The sequence below is a fragment of the Macaca mulatta genome, chromosome 6 (genome assembly GCF_049350105.2).
Source record: "Macaca mulatta isolate MMU2019108-1 chromosome 6, T2T-MMU8v2.0, whole genome shotgun sequence".
NCBI classification, from domain to species: domain Eukaryota; kingdom Metazoa; phylum Chordata; class Mammalia; order Primates; family Cercopithecidae; genus Macaca; species Macaca mulatta.
The window spans coordinates 104,557,383-104,576,707 of record NC_133411.1 but is presented as its reverse complement, the minus strand read 5'-3'; the positions used below and the strand labels follow the sequence as shown (position 1 = coordinate 104,576,707).

Below are 19,325 nucleotides of genomic sequence, written 5' to 3'. Positions count from 1 at the left end.
GAGGGGAGTGCAGTGAGAAGTGACCGGGCACTGAGAAGGGCAGACAGGGACTCTACCTCGGTGGCCTGCAGCATTCCTGGGCCTCGGCCTTTACTTTTCTATCTGTACAAGGGATCTAAAGGCCCGTGATTCTAGGCCACGACAGCTCTTCATACACACATACGCAAATATCACACGCCTATGTGAAAAGCTGTGACACTTGGCTGATTTCCTGAAGAAGTTATCTTGTATCATTTCTACTCAAGTACTCCACCTCCTTCCAGACAAGTATCTGAGGATGATGGGCGATCCCACAGCAATGTGTGTAACCTCTCCTGCTTATGATCCCTGTTCACATAGCATTTTCCAAAAGCATTTGGTGTGAAGTGCCAGAAGAAAGAAGAAGAAGGTTCTTTTAGCCCATTCATTCATTCAACAAATATTGACTGACTAACTACGTGCCAGGCACTGGTGATATAACAAGGAACATACATATTTTTGTAGGTAGAGACAGACAACCAAAAAGTATGTTAAAGAGTGATCAATGCTGTAGAGGAAAATACACCAGGAAACAGGAAAGAAGAATACCCCTAGCCACCCTACACTGGGGTGATGCTAGCGTTACAAAATGGAAACAGCGGCCGGGCACGGTGGCTCACACCTGTAATCTCAGCTCTTTGGGAGACTGAGGCAGGCAGATCATCTGAGTTCAGGAGTTCAAGATCAGCCTGACCAATACGGCGAAACTCTGTCTCTACTAAAAACATAAAAATTAGCTGGACGTGGTGGCACACACCTGTAATCCCAGTTACTCAGGAAGATGAGGCACAAGAATCACTTGAACCTGGGAGGCAGAGGTTGGAGTGAGCCGAGGTCGTGCCACTGCACTCCAGCCTGGGTGACAGAGCAAGACTCTGTCTCAAAAAAAGTAAAAATAAAAATAAAATGTAAACAGAGAATAAGATACCAAAAGAAAGAACGTGAACGATTAATTGTAACAAAAGCCTTTGTAAGCTGATACTTTCCTTCCTGGATCCTTTTACCTTACAAATGGAAAAAAACGGTGGGTAGGGGTAGCATCAAAATTATGGTGATGTTTTAAGATGGCTTTGGGTTTCAGATATCTGACAGCCATACTCATGTACTTCAAGGAGAAAGCTCTAGCTCTGTAAGCCATCTGGGCAATGGTTTAATGTCTTTTTTTTTTTTTTTTTTTTTTCCCAGAGGATTTTTAAAGTACAGGAAAACGTGTGTGTTTATTTGGCTGCTCTGTGCCCGCACACGTGCAAACTGTGCTAACAGGTTTTTCCATGTTTTGCTGAATTTGCCAGCTTGCCATAAACAGGCTTCCATGTCTTAATTGTCTATAAATAGCACGAACACACAAAAATGCAAATCAAGACAAGCTGTCCCTTCAACTGCTGCTGCCATGATGACAGCGAGCGACAATTGGCCAAATCAATACATGGAGACTGAAGCTGTCCGGCAGAGAGCACAGGGCCGACTGCTTTTCCCATAGCATTTAAAGAAACAAGCGGAAACAGCTCTCCACACAGGACAGACACGTCCTTTGTTCTTTGAATAAATGCTGCCAATGCCCAAAATACTTTCTCCATCACACTATCTATATGGAATTCAAGTTCCTTCCAATACCATGAGTAACACCAGTGATAGACTATGTTTAGCCATAATGACCCATTAGCATTCTTTTTCCTCTAAAATGTTGAAATAATAACATTGAGTGTGCACTCACGAGGTGCCAGGCTCTGAGTTTGATCTCGTTTAGTTCTCATTGAAATCCGGTAAGATCAGTACCATATTCTCTCATTTTTCATAGATGAGGAAACTGAGTCATAGAAAGGCTAAGTAAGTTGTCCATGGTCACAGGTTATTTAGGAACTTTTCTCCAAACTTTCAAAAGTTAACTACTGCCACTATTACTAATGGGTTTCTGTTTGTTTGTTTTTCTTTTTTTTTTTTTTGAGACAGGGTCTTGCTCTGACCAGACTGGAGTGCAGTGGCGTAATGATGTTTCACTGCAGCCTCGACTTCCCGGGCTCAAGTGATTCTCGCACCTCAGCCTCTCCAGTAGCTGGGATTACAGGCATGAGCCACCACACCTGGCTAATTTTTTAATTTTTATTTTTTGTAGGGATGGGGTTTCACCATGTTGCCCAGACTGGTTCCGAACTCTGGGCTCAAGAGATCCTCCCAGGTCGGCCTCCCAAAGTGCTGGGATTACAGGTGTAAACCACTGTGCACAGCCCTACAAATGCGACTTGTACAAAGTCAGAGCAGTGAGCAGGAAGAGAACAGAGACTTCAGTGAGTCTCCTGGCTGTTGCAACACCATATCCCTCCTCCATACCGTAATGTGTCTACACCCACCAAGCTCCTAGATGTTGAAGGCAGGCCAGCTCAGAGCCGAAACAGCAGTAAAGAAAGAGAAGATGCAGACATGCGTCTTGATTTCAGTTCGAGCGTGCGTCTCTCCCCTGCAGCTGCACAGGCAGAAACCAGGGGCCTGAGTCTGAGGCAGTGTGTTTGGTTCCTGGCAGGTAATCTTTTGGGAGACCATCCCATACAATTAGTGTTACACTTCTCAAAAAGGAAGTGAGACTTTTATAGAAAAATCGATTCCATTTGGGAGAAAGGTCTAATAAAACTACAAAAGGATAATACAACAACAAATTAAATTCATCTGTCCAAACTGAAATCCCAAAGCCCTCTGGGCACACAGCTGCTTTTCTGAGCTGAAATTCAGCTCCAGCTAAGAAACAGGTCAACTTTTCTAAAAAGATTCTTTTTCACAAGCCTTCAATAAAAATTCCTTTCCCTCACTTGTCATTTTCCAGATTTAATGGCTCCGTTGGCCTTCCTCTTATTTAGGCCATGAGCACTGACTGCATGTCTGCTATGGCTGGGACTCCAAGGGAGGCACCCTAGGGAACACAGATGACGGCAGCACAGCGACACCCTCAAGGAGCACACACGGGGAAGGCAAGATGATACCATGGCAGCCTTCAAACAGAAAAGAACTTGGCCTCCATACCCCGTCTCATTTCTAGAAAACAACGATGCTGAGTCAGTAACATTTACCGAACAGCCTGCAGTGTGAAGGCAGGCACGAGGGGGCTCCATGCGGGGAAGAGCACCTTCAGAAGGGGGCATGCAAGCAACGTGCAGGCAGGAGACACTCCCACTCACAAGGGCCAGCCTGGGGGCCTGCAGAAATGCCCATGCATCTGGGAGGAGGGAGAGAGGACAAGATACTTAAATGCTCCAAAATGAATAGAAGCATCCCAAGAACCTCCCCCAAAATGGGGCAGGGATTTACGAAAGACCAAACCGAGCATGCGCAGTTACCTGAGCATAGCGCCACCAGAGCGAGCTATCAAGGAAGAAACAGGGTCACTAGAAGCCTGAGCCTCTACTCCCAGCTCTGCAACTCATTCACCCTATGACCTTGGTGAAGGCTCTTAGCTTCTGTGAGCCACAAGAGAATCACGGGAAAACAGAAGATATGAAAACTGCTCTGCCTTTTTCACAGAACTGCTGAGGGAATAAAATCAGATAATGGATTTTTAAATTCTCTGTGAATTACGAAGCAAAATACAAACGTATGAAATCATTCTTACCATTAATAACAGCACTGTAAAATTAAGAGCAGAGTTAAGACCACAGCATTTTCCACCCCCCGACTCCCGAGAGAAATAGTGAGTCCAGCTGATGTATTTGGGCAACCCCAGTATCTAGGCTTTGAGAGCCTCAAACAGCTCAGGAACTCTGACAGTATCACTCCAGCCCAGTGCTCATTAAGTTCTCCAAGACAGCCACTGACATAAAATACTACAGCTTTTTCAGCTGGGCTTGAAGCCCTCCTCCAAGCTCACAGCACAGCTAAACAATGAAGAAGAGGCTTTCTGCTACTAGGCTCAAAAGCTGGCTTTTGTAGATTCCCATAGAAAGAACATTCAAGGCCAGGCGTGGTGGCTCATGCCTGTAATCCCAGCAATTTGGGAAGCCGAGGCAGGAGGATCACCTGAGGTCAGAAGATCAAGAACAGCCTGGCCAATATGGCGAAGCCCCGTCTGTACTAAAAATACAAAAATTAGCCGGGCATGCTGGCGGGCACCTGTAATCCCAGCTACTCGGGAGGCTGAGGCAGGAAAATCGCTTGAACTCAGGAGGCCGAGGTTGCAGTGAGCTGAGATCACGCCACTGCACTCCAGCCTGAGGGACAAGAGCGAAACTCCATCTCTAAGAAAAAAAAAATAAAGAAAGAGCATTCTTTTTTGCTGATGTTTAATTTCCTGTGCTTAATACAGAGAAATCATACAACACTGAAATCCTGAAAAACATATCATAAAAAGCATTTAGTGACTGAAAAGACATTCAATATAACCTGTAACAGTGAGTTCCCCTCCTCTTTCCAGCGAGCTCCACTAATGCTGTGACCCTTAACAATGCTTTCACTAACACAGAGAAAATTTAATAGGACCGCTTACCCCTCTCAGCTGACAGCTAAACCAGTGCTTCTCCCTGGGCTCACTAAAGATTGCCTTTACCTACAACCAGGCTGCAATGACCCTGTAGATGTTGACTAACAATTTCAAAATTCCCATATTCTTTGTCCACTCCTAAGGAAGGTGAACTGAAGCCAGGTGTCTCCAAGTCAGAACTAACAGAGGCCTTAAACATCAATGGCCCATCCCCTTCTTTGACAACCAGGGGATCTAAAGCTGAGATTATGGAAGAAAACAGCCTGCTTAGGAACAAAGCGGAAACCAAAGCCTAGTCACTTAACCTCTGGTCCAGAAATCCTGTGACAATCCAGCACCCATATAGGATGAGTCTCCCTAACCAGAAACTCCGAAATCCACAACTTTTTGAGTGCCGACGTGACGCTCAAAGAAATGTTCATTGGAGCAGCTCAGATTCTGGATTTTTGAATTCAGGATGCTCAACCAGCAAGTGCAATACAAATATTCAAAAATCCAAAAATGCAAAAAAATCTGAGACACTTCTGATTCCAAGCAGTTTGGATGAGGGATATTCAACCTGCATTTTTTTTTTTCCTCTAATGAAGGAAATTAAAAATGAGGACCGAGCAAAGTCATTCAACCCATACTAAAGTCATTCAATAGTTTAATTAGTACCCATTTAAAGTTAAGTGCTACCCGCAGATATTTAAAAGGATGAACACATACATGCCTATAATCCCAGAACTTTGGAAGGCCGAGATGGGAGGATCACCTGATGTCAGGAGTTCAAGACCAGCACGGCTAGCATGGTGAAACTCCATCTCTACTAAAAATGCAAAAATTAACCAGGCATGGTGGTGCACACCTGTTATCCCAGCTACTCGGGGGGCTGAAGCACGAGAATCGCTTGAACCTGGGGGGAGCACGTTGCAGTGAGCCAAGATCACACCACTGTACTCCAGCCTGGATGACAAAGCAAGACTCTGTCCAAAAAAAAAAAAAGAAAAAAGAAAATTAATTTAAATTGTGTTTTCACATGCAGCCCATGTTCCCAGAACACAAGCCCTGCTCTGTGCTCCAAGGGCACACAGGGTGCCCCTTTATCTTAATACTCACCATATTCCATGGCAGCCATTGGCACATGTCTGTCCATCACACTAGACTTCCTGTGCATGAGGCAGGGATCATATATTATTACCTTTCTGTCCCCAATGTCTGGCCTAGAAGACACTCAGTAAATGATTACTGAACTAAGTCAGTTACTAAGACATGTTAAACTTGTATTAACAAAAATGTCTGGCCTAGAAGACACTCAGTAAATGATTACTGAACTGAGTCAGTTACTGAGACATGTTAAACTTGTATTAACAAAAATGTCTGGCCTAGAAGACACTCAGTAAATGATTACTGAACTAAGTCAGTTACTAAGACATGTTAAACTTGTATTAACAAAATTAATTCAATAAGTTTGCCAATGCAGCGTTCATACCACACAGCTTAAATCTCAACCTGCGGATTTATCTTGTGTTCTGCTAGATTATCACCTATTAACATTCAGGAGGCACCTAGTATGTGCTAGGCATTACTAATTGCTGGGGACCTAGCAGTGACAAAACAACATTCCTTGTTCGAAGAGGAGTTCTAATAGAAAGAGGAATAGAAGGAACAGGCTAGATTGATGAGAGAGCTAAGAAAAGGACAGGCTGCCATGGGAAGCACCTGGTCTTGTCTGGATGGTACATAGTTAACGACGTCTGAGTGCTTCATATGGCATAAGATCATCTCCTCCAAAGAAGCGAATGAAGCTTTGATTCCCCAGTACCGGAAGTCACCATAAAGATGCACACAGCCACATGCTTAGTGTAGGAAGTGAAACCAACCAACCAAACAAAGCTCCAACTTCCAGAGGCAACAGTCCAATTATGAAATCCTCTGGCTACGTTCAATTGAAATTCAAGGTATTCAAGAGGCTAATATTTAAGTGATAAATTAACCCAACCACTTAAAACTAAACTAGTCTTTGGTTCAAGGCGTAAGGGTATATACTACCTTTACAAATTTATTAGCTCTTAATATTTACATTTAAATATGATGATGATGGTGTAATAATAACTTTACTGAGTAGTTACTATGTGTTAGGCACCAAACTAAGCACTTTACACACACATTTGCACAATCCTGTGAGATGATAATGACTCCTTGTCATCCCATTTCATAGCTGAAAGTCAGGTTTATATAAGCTTAAAAACTTGCCCCAGATGACACAGCTAGTTAGCAAGACGCAGGCAGCCTGACTCCATAGGCCTTGTTTAAAGAAGGAATATTTATAAACTGTCCAGCACAGCAGTGGTACAAACAAGAGTTCAATAAATGCCTAAAGAGTACTTCATACCCAAAATTGTTTCCCGCCAATCAAACTACACTTACTCTGGTTCTGCATAACCAACTGTCAAATCATTGTTCCATGAAGAAAAGGTGGAACGGGTAGAGATCAGAATAGAGTGAATAACTGGTAAATATACTTCATGGCAGGTAGTAACAGGAGGTGGCATTTAGGCTATTTCCACATTTGTTTGCATAACACTTTTTTTCACAGTTCTAAAGCACAAGAACCATTCTAAGCTGGTGAAAGCATAAGGCATGTCTATGATCCAGGACTCCAATTCACTGTGGATCAGTGGATCTCAACCTTTATGGTATATCAGTTTTTAACAGCACTATAGCTGCCCAGGCTCCATTCCTGCAGATTCTATTTCAACTGGTCTGGAGTAAGCACGCATGCTTTTTTCACAGCCCCCCAGATGCAGCTAGGTTTGCAAACCACTATCCAAGATGTTCTCACACTTCCGCTCAGTTCAACACACACTCACTGAGATTCTAAGCACTACGAATCGGGCTAAGTTAACAAGTCAGGCTCGACTCCCTAATAATATTGGCAAAGAAACCAATATCAGAGATTTATTCCAGTCCAAACCAAATAAATTGCCGGGTGAAAAAAATGCCCAGGCAAAGTTTGCCACACAAAACAACTTCCTGTATCTTCCCGGTCCGTAGCCTAGAGACTGACTCTGAGCCATGAGAATTCAGAATCAGGGGAAAATGCCAGTCTGAGGCATCTGCCACACTCCTAACACACCCCCAAAAGTGCCCAGCTACATTTCACATCCACTGTCCTAACAGGGGTCGAAATAGGGAAGAGCAGTGCAATACAGAAAACAGAGCCTGCTGGGTGCCAAAAGGCTGAGGAATTCCAGTCCTAGCCCTGCTACCAATCGGTCTGGTCACTTCTCTCTGGTCCTGGTGTGGCCAACAGTTACGCGAGAGGGTGAGGCATAAAACCACAGATGTCAGGCAAGCTCCAGCATCCAAAATACATAGAAATTAAAAAGCATTAAGGTGATATCAAGGAATATATGCCATCAACCAGAAAAGTAACTGAAGTATTCCTTTTCCCATTCATAAGAAATCAAATGTGGAAGCAGAAAACTGAGCAATCAGCCTACCAAGTTGACTGGGGCAACAGAATACACTCACGGATTCTGTTCAAAACAGCGGGGGTGACAGGCCAAAAGGAGAATGGCAGAGCGTCCCTCTCTCCTCTGTCCACCCATGCCACCAGCACGTGAGTGCGTCCACACGCAGCGCCCAGTCTCCTGTTCCACTGACGCCAGCGTCCACTCATCGCAAGCCTACTAAGTGCCACATCTGCTATGATGCTCCCTCATCTCATCACCATAGACATCCCTGCTGGAGGTGAGTATGTGACAGACGAAAATCACGGAGGCCTAGGGAGGTTGAGACCTGCATTCCCACTGCGGTGAGGGCGTGCTTGAGAGGGACCCCACGGCTGGGCTCTCCATGCTGCTCTCCTCAGTAACCACTCCCAGAGCAGAGCAGCGAGGGGGAATTTTCTTCCTCTCACTATTTTCAGCCCCTTGGCTGACCCAGCATTCCCCCAGAAAGCTATCGAGTCCTGACAGCTCTGAGGCCACAAAGCCATAAACGCAGGGGACACACAGCCCATCTGTCTCTAACGGGTCTTTTACTTGTCATGCTGGTCATTTCTAAGAGCAGATGGGTTAAGAAAGACGTGGCAGGTTACCACGAAATGACCCCTCCACTCCTCCCTGGGGGAAGGCTGACTAGCGAGCAGTCAGGCCGGCTTTCTCCCCCCCACTCCCTGCATTCCTGTCCCTAGGGAACCACAGACAATTCCACCAAATATAGGCAGGAGACAGCCACCTCCTTCCTACAGCTGGAGGGGGGAAGGGTCCTCTCGGGCCTTTCTAACTGCATGAAAACCAAACTGTGAGCCGTACTGACCCGGGCCTCACTCATGTTGCAGGCATGTACAACACAGGTGCCCAGTGGTATCATCAGGCAGAAATATGAATGTGCTTTCCATCGTTTTCATACAGTGATTCCAGAACCGCTATTCACACAGCTCCACTTCTCACACATATAACGGGCTTCATGGATTACACAGCATTTTCACCAAGCCCCTCATCCGCTCCTCCCAGCAGCCTTGTGTGATCCCTTCAGTAAGCTTCCTCATCTCCATTTCTTAAGAAATGGAGTTTCTGAGGTTATGAAACCAAAACTTTCCCAAGAACATCCAGCTGGTGTTAGAACCAGGATATGAGGGCTTCTGATTCTACAACCAGTATTTGTGCCAATATTCCACATGGGCCCCTCCAGGGATTTCTGCCTGATCTTAAAATGCAGACAGCAAATCCGTCTCTCTAGAGTTCTGGGGTTCCCTATAGACAAGAAGTAAAACTTCTAACAGAAAGCTTATACTTATTTGGAAGGCTACGTGGGATATTCCTTTAAGTTAGTTTGTTCATGTTTTGGAAAGATTGTTCCAATGACAATGCGGGGCATCAAGTGTAGAAAGGATTCCATGATGAGGCAGAGAAACAATTCAGTGGCTCTTACAATAGTTCAAATGAGGCATGAGGCGCAACCAGAAAGGACAGAGGGAAAATGCATTGGAAAGAAATGCAAAATGAAGTCCACTCAGACCCAGGATGGAAAAAAGGGGATTAAGCATGATAGTGGTTTCTAGTTTGAAAGACTGATGAACAACGATGTCATTAACTACTGCAGAGTGGTATCTGGGGCCTGGGTGCACCAGTTTGTTTAACCATTCACCTGCTGAGCAGTTTCCAGGCTGTTTCCAGTTTCTAGCCTTTATAAATAATGCTGCTATGAACAGATACATAAAGGCTTTTGTGTGAACATAAGTCTTCATTTCTCTGGGATAACTGCCCATGAATGTGACTGCTGCATCCTATGGCAATTGCACATTTAGTTTTTTCAGAAACTGTCAGCTGTTTTCCAGAATGGCTGTACCATCTTCCATTCCCACCAGCCAAGTGTGAGTGATCCCATTTCCTTGCATCCTCACCAGCATTGGTCTTGTTACTACCTTTTATTTTAGGCATTCTGATAGGTGTATAGTGATGTGGCTTTAGTGTGCATTTTTCTGATGGCTCATGATGTTGAACATCTTTTCCTGTGCTTATATGTTATCTGAAATGCCTCTTCAGGTCTTTTATTCATTTTCAAAGTAGATGATTTGGTTTCACTGCTGAATTTTGATAGTTCTTTATATATTATAGATATGAGTCCTTTATCAGACATCTGGTTTGCAAATAGTTTCTCCCAGTCTCTAGCTCCTCTTTTCATCTTTATTTTGCACTGTACATTTTAGTCCATGATCCATTTTGAGTTAATTTTTGTACGAGGTATAAGGTTTAGATCAGAGTTCAGGTTTTTTTCCTATGAATAATCAGGTAGCCATTAACATTTTTTAAGAGACAAGGTCTCACTCTGTCACCCAGGCTGGAATGCAATGACAAGAACAGAGCTCACTGCAGCTTTGACTCCTGGGCTCAAGTTATCCTCCTGCCTCAGCCTCCTGGAGTAGCTGGGACCACAGGCAGGTACCACCACGACCAGTTAATTTTTTTAGTTCTTGTAGAGACAGGGTCTTGAGCCATGTTCCCAGGCTGGTGTGGAACTCCTAGGCTAAAGTCATCATCCCACTTATATGCGGCCAGGCAGTGGCACATGACTGTAATCACAACACTTTGGGAGAATGAAGCAGGAGAATCACTTGAACCCAGGAATTCCAGACCAGCCTGAGCAACAGAGGGAGGCCCTGTCTCTGAAAAAAATTTTAAACATTAGCTGGGCATGGTGTTGTACACCTGTGGTCCCAGCTACTTGAGAGGCTGAGGTGGGAGGATCTCTCGAGCCTATGAGGCTGAGGCTGTAGTGAGCCATGATTGCACCACTACATTCCAGCCTGGGAGAAAGTGAGACACTGTCTCCACAAAAAAAAAAAAAAAAAAAGAAAAAAGAAAGAAACAAACAAACAAACAAAACATGCTAGAGCATCACCCATATGAGACAGGTATTGTCTTTTTGAAAATTTAATTACAGTTATATAATAGACATGTAAAATGTCCACTTTGAAAGCTTGAAAAATATATAACTCTAAGTATTCTTACCTTAAAATTCTGATTCCTACCTAAGATATCACATACTGTTTACATAAGTATCACAATGCCTGGACAACAACTAAAAATGTGTACGAGGGAGAAAAATGAGCATGTATGCCTATTAATTAAGGTATATTTCCCCCTCATTACACAAAAAGTCATCACGGCAAACCCCTGTGACTGTATCTAAAGCAAGCCTACAGTTTTACTTCTCTGTATAATAAAATGCAAGGCTAAAATTCAAATACTAAACATTTCCTGAAGCCAAGGGTAGTTTACTTAAAATAAATGCCCCGGGTCTATATCAAAAATATGAAAAAGCTAGCTACTTAGCCATTGCAATCTAAGTTCAGCTTTTTCTTTTTAAATTGACACATAATTGTGCACTCTACATATGTATGGAGTACACATAGTGATGTTATATTACATGTAATTTATGTGATCAGCGTAATTAGCATATCCACCATCTCAAACATTTATCATTTCTTTGTGTTGGTAACGTTCAATACCCTTCCTCCAATTATCTGGAACTATATATTCTTTTTTTTTTTTTTTGTGAGACAAAGTCTTGCTCTGTTGCCCAGGCTGGAGTGCAGTGGTGTGATCTCAGCTTACTGCAACATCTGCTTCCCAGGTTCAAGCTATTCTCCTGCCTCGGCCTCCCTGGTAGCTGGGGTTACAGGCACCCACCACTATGCCCGGCTAATTTTTGTATTTTTAGTAGAGATGGGGTTTCACCACATTGGCCAGGCTGCTCTCAAACTCCTGACTTCAGGTGATCCACCCACCTCAGCCTCCCAAAGTGCTAGGATTACATACATGAGCCATGGTGCCCAGCCTGAAACTATATATTCTTGTTAACTATAGTCATCCTATGTTATAAAACACTAGAACTTACTCCTATCCAGCTATAATTTTGCATCCTTTAACAAATTTCTCCCTATCTCCCTCTTCCCCCACCCTTCCAATGCTCTAGGATCCTCTGTCTACTTTCAACTTCCATGAGATCCACTCCTTTTGCCTTCCACATAAGAGAACATATGCTGTGTAACTTTCTGTCCCTGGCTTATTTCACATAATATCTTCCAGTTCCATCCACATTGTTGAGAATAACAGGACTTCATCCTGTGTTATGGCTGACTAGTACTCCACTGTGTATAAAGACCACATTTTCTCTATCCATCATCTGCTGTTGGACACCGAGGCTGATTCCATACCTTGGCTATGGTGAACAGTGCTGCAGGAAACACAGAGGTGTGGATGCCCCTCCAACACTGATTTCCTTTTCTTTGGGTATCTACACTGTAGTGGGACTGCTGGATCACACTGTAATTTCATTTGCAGTTTTCTGAGGGACTTCCATACTGTTTGCCATAGTGGGTGCCCTAGCTTACTCTTACTCTTTTTCATTTTTCTCTTTGAGACAGAGTCTCACTGTTGCCCAAGCTGGAGTATAGTGGTGCAATCTCGGCTCGCTCACTGTAGCATCCGCCTCCCGGGTTCCAGTGGTTCTCATGCCTCGGCCTCCTGAGTAGCGGGGATTACAGGCGCCTGCCACTGCACCTGGCAAATTTTTGTATTTTTTAGTAGAGATGCGGTTTCACCACGTTGGCCAGGCTGGTCTTGAACTCCTGGCCTCAAGTGATCCGCCCACCTCAGTCGCCCAACAGTGCTGGGATTACAGGTGTGATCCACCATGCCCAGATAATTTTTGTGTTTTTAGTAGAGACGGGGTTTCACCATGTTGGCCAAGCTGGTTTCAAACTCCTGACATCAGGTGATCTGCCCATCTCGGCCTCCCAAAGTGCTGGGATGTCCGCGTGCACCCCGCGCCCAGCCAGCTGCTCTAGTTTACACCCCCCTACACCCTGTAAGAGCTCCCTTGTCTCCATATCCTTGCCAGCACTTGTTATTTTTTGTCTTTTTGATAATACCCATCCTAATCGGTGAGATGATACCTCACTGCGGTTTTGATTTGCATTTCTCTGATTGTAAGTGATACTGAACATTTTTTTCACATATTTTTTGGCCATTTGTATGTCTTCTTTCAAGAAATGTCTGTTCGGTTGGGTGTGGTGACACAAACCTGTAAGCCCAGCACTCAGAACGCTAAGGCAGGAGGACAGCTTGAGCCTAGACCAGCCTAGGCAGCAGAGCAAAACCCTAGCTCAAAAAGAAAAAAAAAAAAAAAAAAAAAAAAGAAATATCTGTGTCTGTTCAGCTTTTTGACCTCCAAAAATTAAGAGCCCATTTTGGAATCGGACGACCTGCCTGATTCAGAGACAATCTGTGTTTGGTTCTACTCTGCTACTTCCTATGTGACTTTGGGAAGTTCCCTTAGCCACTTTGAGCTCAACTTCCTCAACATTAACCAGGAATAAGTACCACCTGCCTCTGCTGGTTAACGCTGAGGACTGAAAGGAGAACCTCAACGCCACTTGACGATGCTGCCTGGCGGAAGCCCCTCAATGCGGGACTGGTAGGATCATCTGAAGCTAAGTACAACTTTCCTTTCCACTGTCCTAGGCTCACTCTGCATGCGATTAGAAAGGAATAGCGAATAAAGGAAACCAAAATAATTGCTTAATTTTTAATAAGAAATTTTTAAAAAGTGGGGGTGGTGGCAAAATAGGAGGGAGAGGAGGGGAAGGAAAAAGCAGCCAGTCCCAAATTCTAGTCCAGGGCTCATCCCCGGCCTCCTCACTCAGGCAATCACCAGTCCCCACCTCCTGGGGAGGGGTACTTTCTCCGCTGGATTCACCTACAGGGAAGGCACTGCCACAGGTGTTCAGAAACCAGGAGCACCTTGAAATGGGCAATGTGCTTTGGGTAGGAGACCTACAATTTACCCAAAGAAACCACGGCACAAAAGTGACCCACATAGGAGGGACCAATGGCTGTAAATACTTGGTGGCAAAAACTGATGTCATACCGTCTGTAAAGGAGACACACACCCAAATAAAATTTGCCAAAATAGCATGAAAAAAATTCAGCAGACATCCAGTGCCATTCTGTTACTGAAATATGTATATCCCAAAGCCAGGGACCTCTCTGGAACACTGTCTTTATTTCCACGTTTCATGGAAGATGTTTGAGTGCACTCACGTGTGTCTCAACAAACCTCCAGTCCCTGCTCTAAACCCTGTGACTCCTCAGCAAAACCCAAAAACAAGTATCAGTTTTCCTTCCAAATGGGAAATTTCCTGACCTAGCGAAACCAGCATCAAATCCACTTATTATGAGATAGCTGATTACAGGCAAAGCCCTCTAGTCCAGGATGACTCCCCTCCTGCAGGAGCGGGAAGGATGGGCATAGCACTGGCCTTCCAGACCACATCTCCAGGCAGTTTGAAACCATGGCTGCTCAGGTGAGCCATGATAAAAATCAAAACCAAGTATCTCTGAAAAGTGTACATGTCAAGACCCAGACCTCGGACCAGACTCAGCAGAAATGGATGTTGCAAGGTTTGTTCAGAGACCTCCTCTCCATACCCCCTCTCCCCGGGACCTCCCTCCTTGCACTAGCGGTCCAGGGCCAATGGACCGCTCCCTTACCTCTAGCCCAGTGCATTTTCAGGACCAGCTCCCAGACTGTACCAGACCCTGAAATGTATTCGCTGAATGCACTATTTCTTGAAATGATCATAAATCACCTGATTATAGCAACAATTGTTTTAAAAGTGTTCTCTCTCTCTCAGGAATCATGCCATGAGTTTGAGCAAGCAGCTTTGCTTCTCTCTACTGCAATTCTATCATTTGCAAAATGTTAACAATTACTGTGTTCACCCATAGCATTGTTGTAAAAAGCCTTAAGACCCACTTCATGTAGCCTGCCCGGAGCACAGACCCTGTCACATGGTAAATGCCCACTGAAGGTGAGTTATCTGTAGCTATTATTACCTGCCCCTCCAGCGAACAAAAGGAGTCGATCAGGTCTCATCGTATCACCATGAAAGGATGTCCATGTAGACTGTGCAGTGGGAGTAGGGGAACTCAATGTTTATCAGGTACTATTTTGTTTTTTACAAAGTGTACATATATATTTGTAGGTACACTGGAAAAGATCTGGAAGGAAATACACCCAGTGTTAATAGTGACTACCCCAAAGACACATTCATCCAAACACACAACAGAAAAACACTCACTATCTTTCTGTCTTCCATATCATTTGAACTATTTTCAATAAGCATCTATGGCTTTTGTAAAGTTTTTGAAAGCAATTTATTGCATTTTTTTCTGGAGAAACAAGCAGGAGCACGAAAAAGGTGGAAACAGAAGGTAAAATGGAATGGGACTCAATGGAATTGAGTCCCAGCCAGGCTCAGCAGGCACACGAACCACACACCTCTCACTACAACTCAACACCAGCTCTCTCTTCTCTTGGTCCAATGGCCCAAGACTTAGAGATAAAATGTTTATTGTGATCACATCAATCACACCAAGGAACTTGGAACCACCCTTTCAAACTCCTCTCGTTGTGTGTACCTGCCCAGGGCTGTTAGCTTTCCTCCTGTGTCTTTGGCTGGCCTGTAATCCCCTAGCAGTGGAAATGCATCCTGACACTTAGCCATCATCCCCACAACACTCAGCACCGCATAGAGACCAGGGCAGTGATGCCCACTCGGACTGCGATTCACTTATAAAGCAAAGGACCAGGGGCCAGATGCGACTTGTCTTTGGTAACTCACCAGCTGTTGCTTGAACCAGAACAAAGCCAGGTCTCCTGATGCCCAGAAAAGAGCTAGTGCCTGTACCGCTAGAAAAGTGGTGAAAATGTTTTGCTTGCTGTGAAAAGACGCACTACTGGAGAAGATGGGTGCAACTTCTCATGGAGCCACTCAGCCCAGATCACCAGGAAACAGGGCTGCCGGATGACACACTAAGCCCAGATCACCAGGAAACAGGACTGCCATATGAGACACTAAGCCCATCCACTGGAAAGGAAATCTGGCTGGGCAGTAGAAGGAAATTCACACAGGTTACCCCAGCCCAACGGCAGGAACAACATGAAGAAAGCAAAAAATAACTGACTGGAAAGCCATAGCCTGGCTAGCAAATTCAAAACAGAGCCACAATCCTAGCAGCACATATCACTGCAACACAGAGCTTCAGTCAGTGTGCTCACACTTTAAGTAGAAAGGTAAAAATGTCCATGTTTTTGGAACAAAGGGCTATTTTTATGTGTGTGTGTGATGTCAGAACAAACTGTTGGCAAGGAAATAGAAATAGGCGCCCTTACACATTGACAGTGAGATAACAGTATGGCCCTAACAGAAGGGAATCGAGCAACACCCATCAACATTTAAAATGTGCAGAACCCTGAATCCCACAATTCCATTTCTAGCAATGCATCCTATGAACATATTGATGCAAATATGGAAGAATTACGTACAACTCAGCATTGATTAATCCAAACGGTTGGGAATAACCTAAATATTTACCAGTGGGGAACTGATGGAGAACACTGTTTATCTTATGCCAACATCTGTGTTTTAAAAAGAAGATACATAGGCTGGGTGCAGTCGCTCACACATGTAATCCCAGCACCTTGAGAGGCTGAGGCAGGTGGATCAAGAAGCCAAGATATCCAGACCATCCTGGCCAACACGGTGAAACCCCGTCTCTACTAAAAATACAAAAATAATCTGGGCATAGTGGCGCGCGCCTGTAGTCCCAGCCACTCAGGAGGTTGAGGCAGGAGAATCGCTTGAACCCAGGAGGTGGAGGTTGCAGTGAGCTGAGATCACGCCAGCCTGGTGACAGAGCAAGACTCCATCTTGGAAAAACAAACAAGCAAACAAACAAACAAAACTGGCAACAGTGGTCACAGAGCAGTGATGGGAGTAGGACTGCCTTTCACTCTCCAGGACCTTTTGAATGTCGCTCATATTACATACTCAAAATATATGACTACAGTAAATATTTTCAGAGTAACTATGAAAAACTGGGGAAATAATAATATCTAACACACAGGACTGCTGCATAATTAAAGGATGAAAAACATTAATCACTATCAGAGTTCAAAGGAAGAAAGATTAATTCTAGCTTGGATGTCAGAGCGGGGATCATGTAAAGGAAGTGAGTATTTCAAGTCTTGAAGGATGGAGAAGATTTAAAGAGGCAGAAGTGTGGAGATGATGTCCCAGATGGAGATAAGAACATAGGCGAAGACGATGTCCCAGACGGAAATAAGAACACAGGTGAAGACGATGTCCCAGATGGAGATAAGTACATAGGCAAAGACGATGTCCCAGACGGAAATAAGAACACAGGTGAAGACGATGTCCCAGATGGAGATAAGAACATAGGCAAAGAAGATGAAGAGATGAGAAGGTATAAATTCTAAATGCAGCTCTCAGGCTGGGCTTCAGAACAGCGCTTAGGCAACAAGTTGGAATGCAAGGCTGATGGCGGGAATGGAAACACTGAAACCCAACTTGCATATCACGCCCAGATCATGAGCCTTGAATGCCAAGCCAGGGAACCCGTCCTTGATCTTAACAACAAAAAATCACTGGGCTGGGCGTGTGGCTCACGCCTGTAATCCAGTGCTTTGAGAGGCTGAGGTGAGAGGACTGCTTGAGGCCAGGAGTTTGAAACCACTCTGGACAACACAGCAAGACTCTGACCTTACAAAAAATTTAAAAATTAGCTAGGCAGTGCTGGGATTACAGGTGTGAGCCACCACACCCGGCCTGGTTTCTCTACTTCTAAGGGCACTAATCCTGTCAGACCAGGGCCCACGCTCATGACCTCATCTAACCCTAATCACCTCTCAAAGGTCCTATCCCCTAATACCATCACACTGGCAGTTAGGGTTCCAGTACAAGAATCTGGAGGGGACATTAACATTCAGTTTATAACAATGTCTTTTCAATCCTGTTGAAAAAAACAACCAAATGAGTAGGCAAAGAAGTACCTTATATGTAAACAAGTCAGAACTTTTCATATTTCTGCGAACACATTAAGGTCAATTTAAAATGTCTGATAACAAGAGTCAGAAGCAGAGATAAATGAAAGTTAGTTACTCTGCATTTTAGGCCCACCTTGAGTTGTCTTCCAATGACATTGTGGCACAAAGAACACTGCTTTCTATTCCTGGTTTTGCCACCAAAGAAGCTGGAACATTTCCCTGTATTTCTGTTTATCTTGAAAATCACTGGGCTGACCTAGCAGACCTCCAAGGTCCCTTCCATTCACAAATTCCACAAATAACTTCCTACCAACAGAGGCTACACAAATAAACTACACTGACGAAGGGGAAAGCTAACACTAGCAAACAATGAGATGCACACAAGACAAGACGTATAGAGAAGTGGATCAACCACAAACTGGTGGACGATGAGCCGGCGGGGGATAAAAACACATTCCCTAACGATGGACAGACAGGAAATGGCGCTGAGGTAGTATTGTTGAAGATTTCCTATTTTACAACTTCAAGATAAATGGCCCAATTGTTTATATTCATTCTGATTAAATGTGAACGTGAAAACTTCCTCCAGGGGACACAGACATCTAAAAAGTTCCCAATGTATCCAATTTGTCATTTGATATTTTTACTGACAAGAAAAATGAGGGACTGAATATACAAACAGAACATGCCTGATCATATGTATAAAGACAGAACTCAGACCACAACCTGTAGCTGCCCACCCAGGAAACCAATCCCCTATCTACAGTAAACAGCTAGGAGGCCAGCCAGGCTAGCACATGAGACAGGAAGCCAGACTGCTCTCTCTCCACAACCCAGAAACTAAACCACGATTCTGTCCGTGGCCAGGACTTGACTCAAAACTGACAGCCACCCTAATTTTGGCCCCTATTTCCATTTAGGATAATTCAAAGAAAGCCAAATACACCCCTAACGAATCACATAGGACACCCCACTTCTGCACAGCCGCCTCCAGCCCCCACAACAGCCTCCACTGAGAGCCATTCTTTTCCATCCTGAAGCTTCCCCACTCCTCATCTGCCACTCACTTGCATGTCAGTCTCTGCCACACGCAAGTGATGGTGCCGACTCCCTTGCCACAGCAGCTCTGAGAAAGTCATCTCTGCCTGTCTCATGTGGGCGGCCTTCCTTTATTTCCCCCAAAGAATAAGTCTTAAATGAGGGGCTTCTCTCTATATGGCCCAGCTACACAATTCAGAAGCCCAGCATGGCAATTCCAAGCCTGGAAAGACCATACACCCCTCAGGTCTTCTTTCCACAAAACACAACTTCCTTGAGTTCTTCAGTCACTCCCCACTAACCGGGGAAGGAACCATGTGTTATGGAAAGATCAAGGGCTTTGAAGTCAAACTTCTGAGTTCATCAAGTACTTCATCTTTCCACTTAAATTACATGGCCCTGC

General features: G+C 44.5%; 1 protein-coding gene across 1 annotated transcript in view; it reads right to left on the bottom strand.

Moving 5' to 3' along the window:
* LOC144341482 (SH3 domain and tetratricopeptide repeat-containing protein 1-like) overlaps positions 1-19,325 on the bottom strand; it is a 52,105-nt gene that overhangs the window by 20,343 nt on the left and 12,437 nt on the right. Inside the window, exons 3-4 of the mRNA XM_078005041.1 lie at positions 5,579-5,628; positions 5,328-5,445 (exon numbers count right to left, since the gene is read on the bottom strand). Coding sequence (XP_077861167.1) covers positions 5,328-5,445; positions 5,579-5,605 — 145 coding nt within the window. The 5' untranslated portion in view covers positions 5,606-5,628. The remainder of the gene's footprint in view (positions 1-5,327; positions 5,446-5,578; positions 5,629-19,325) is intronic.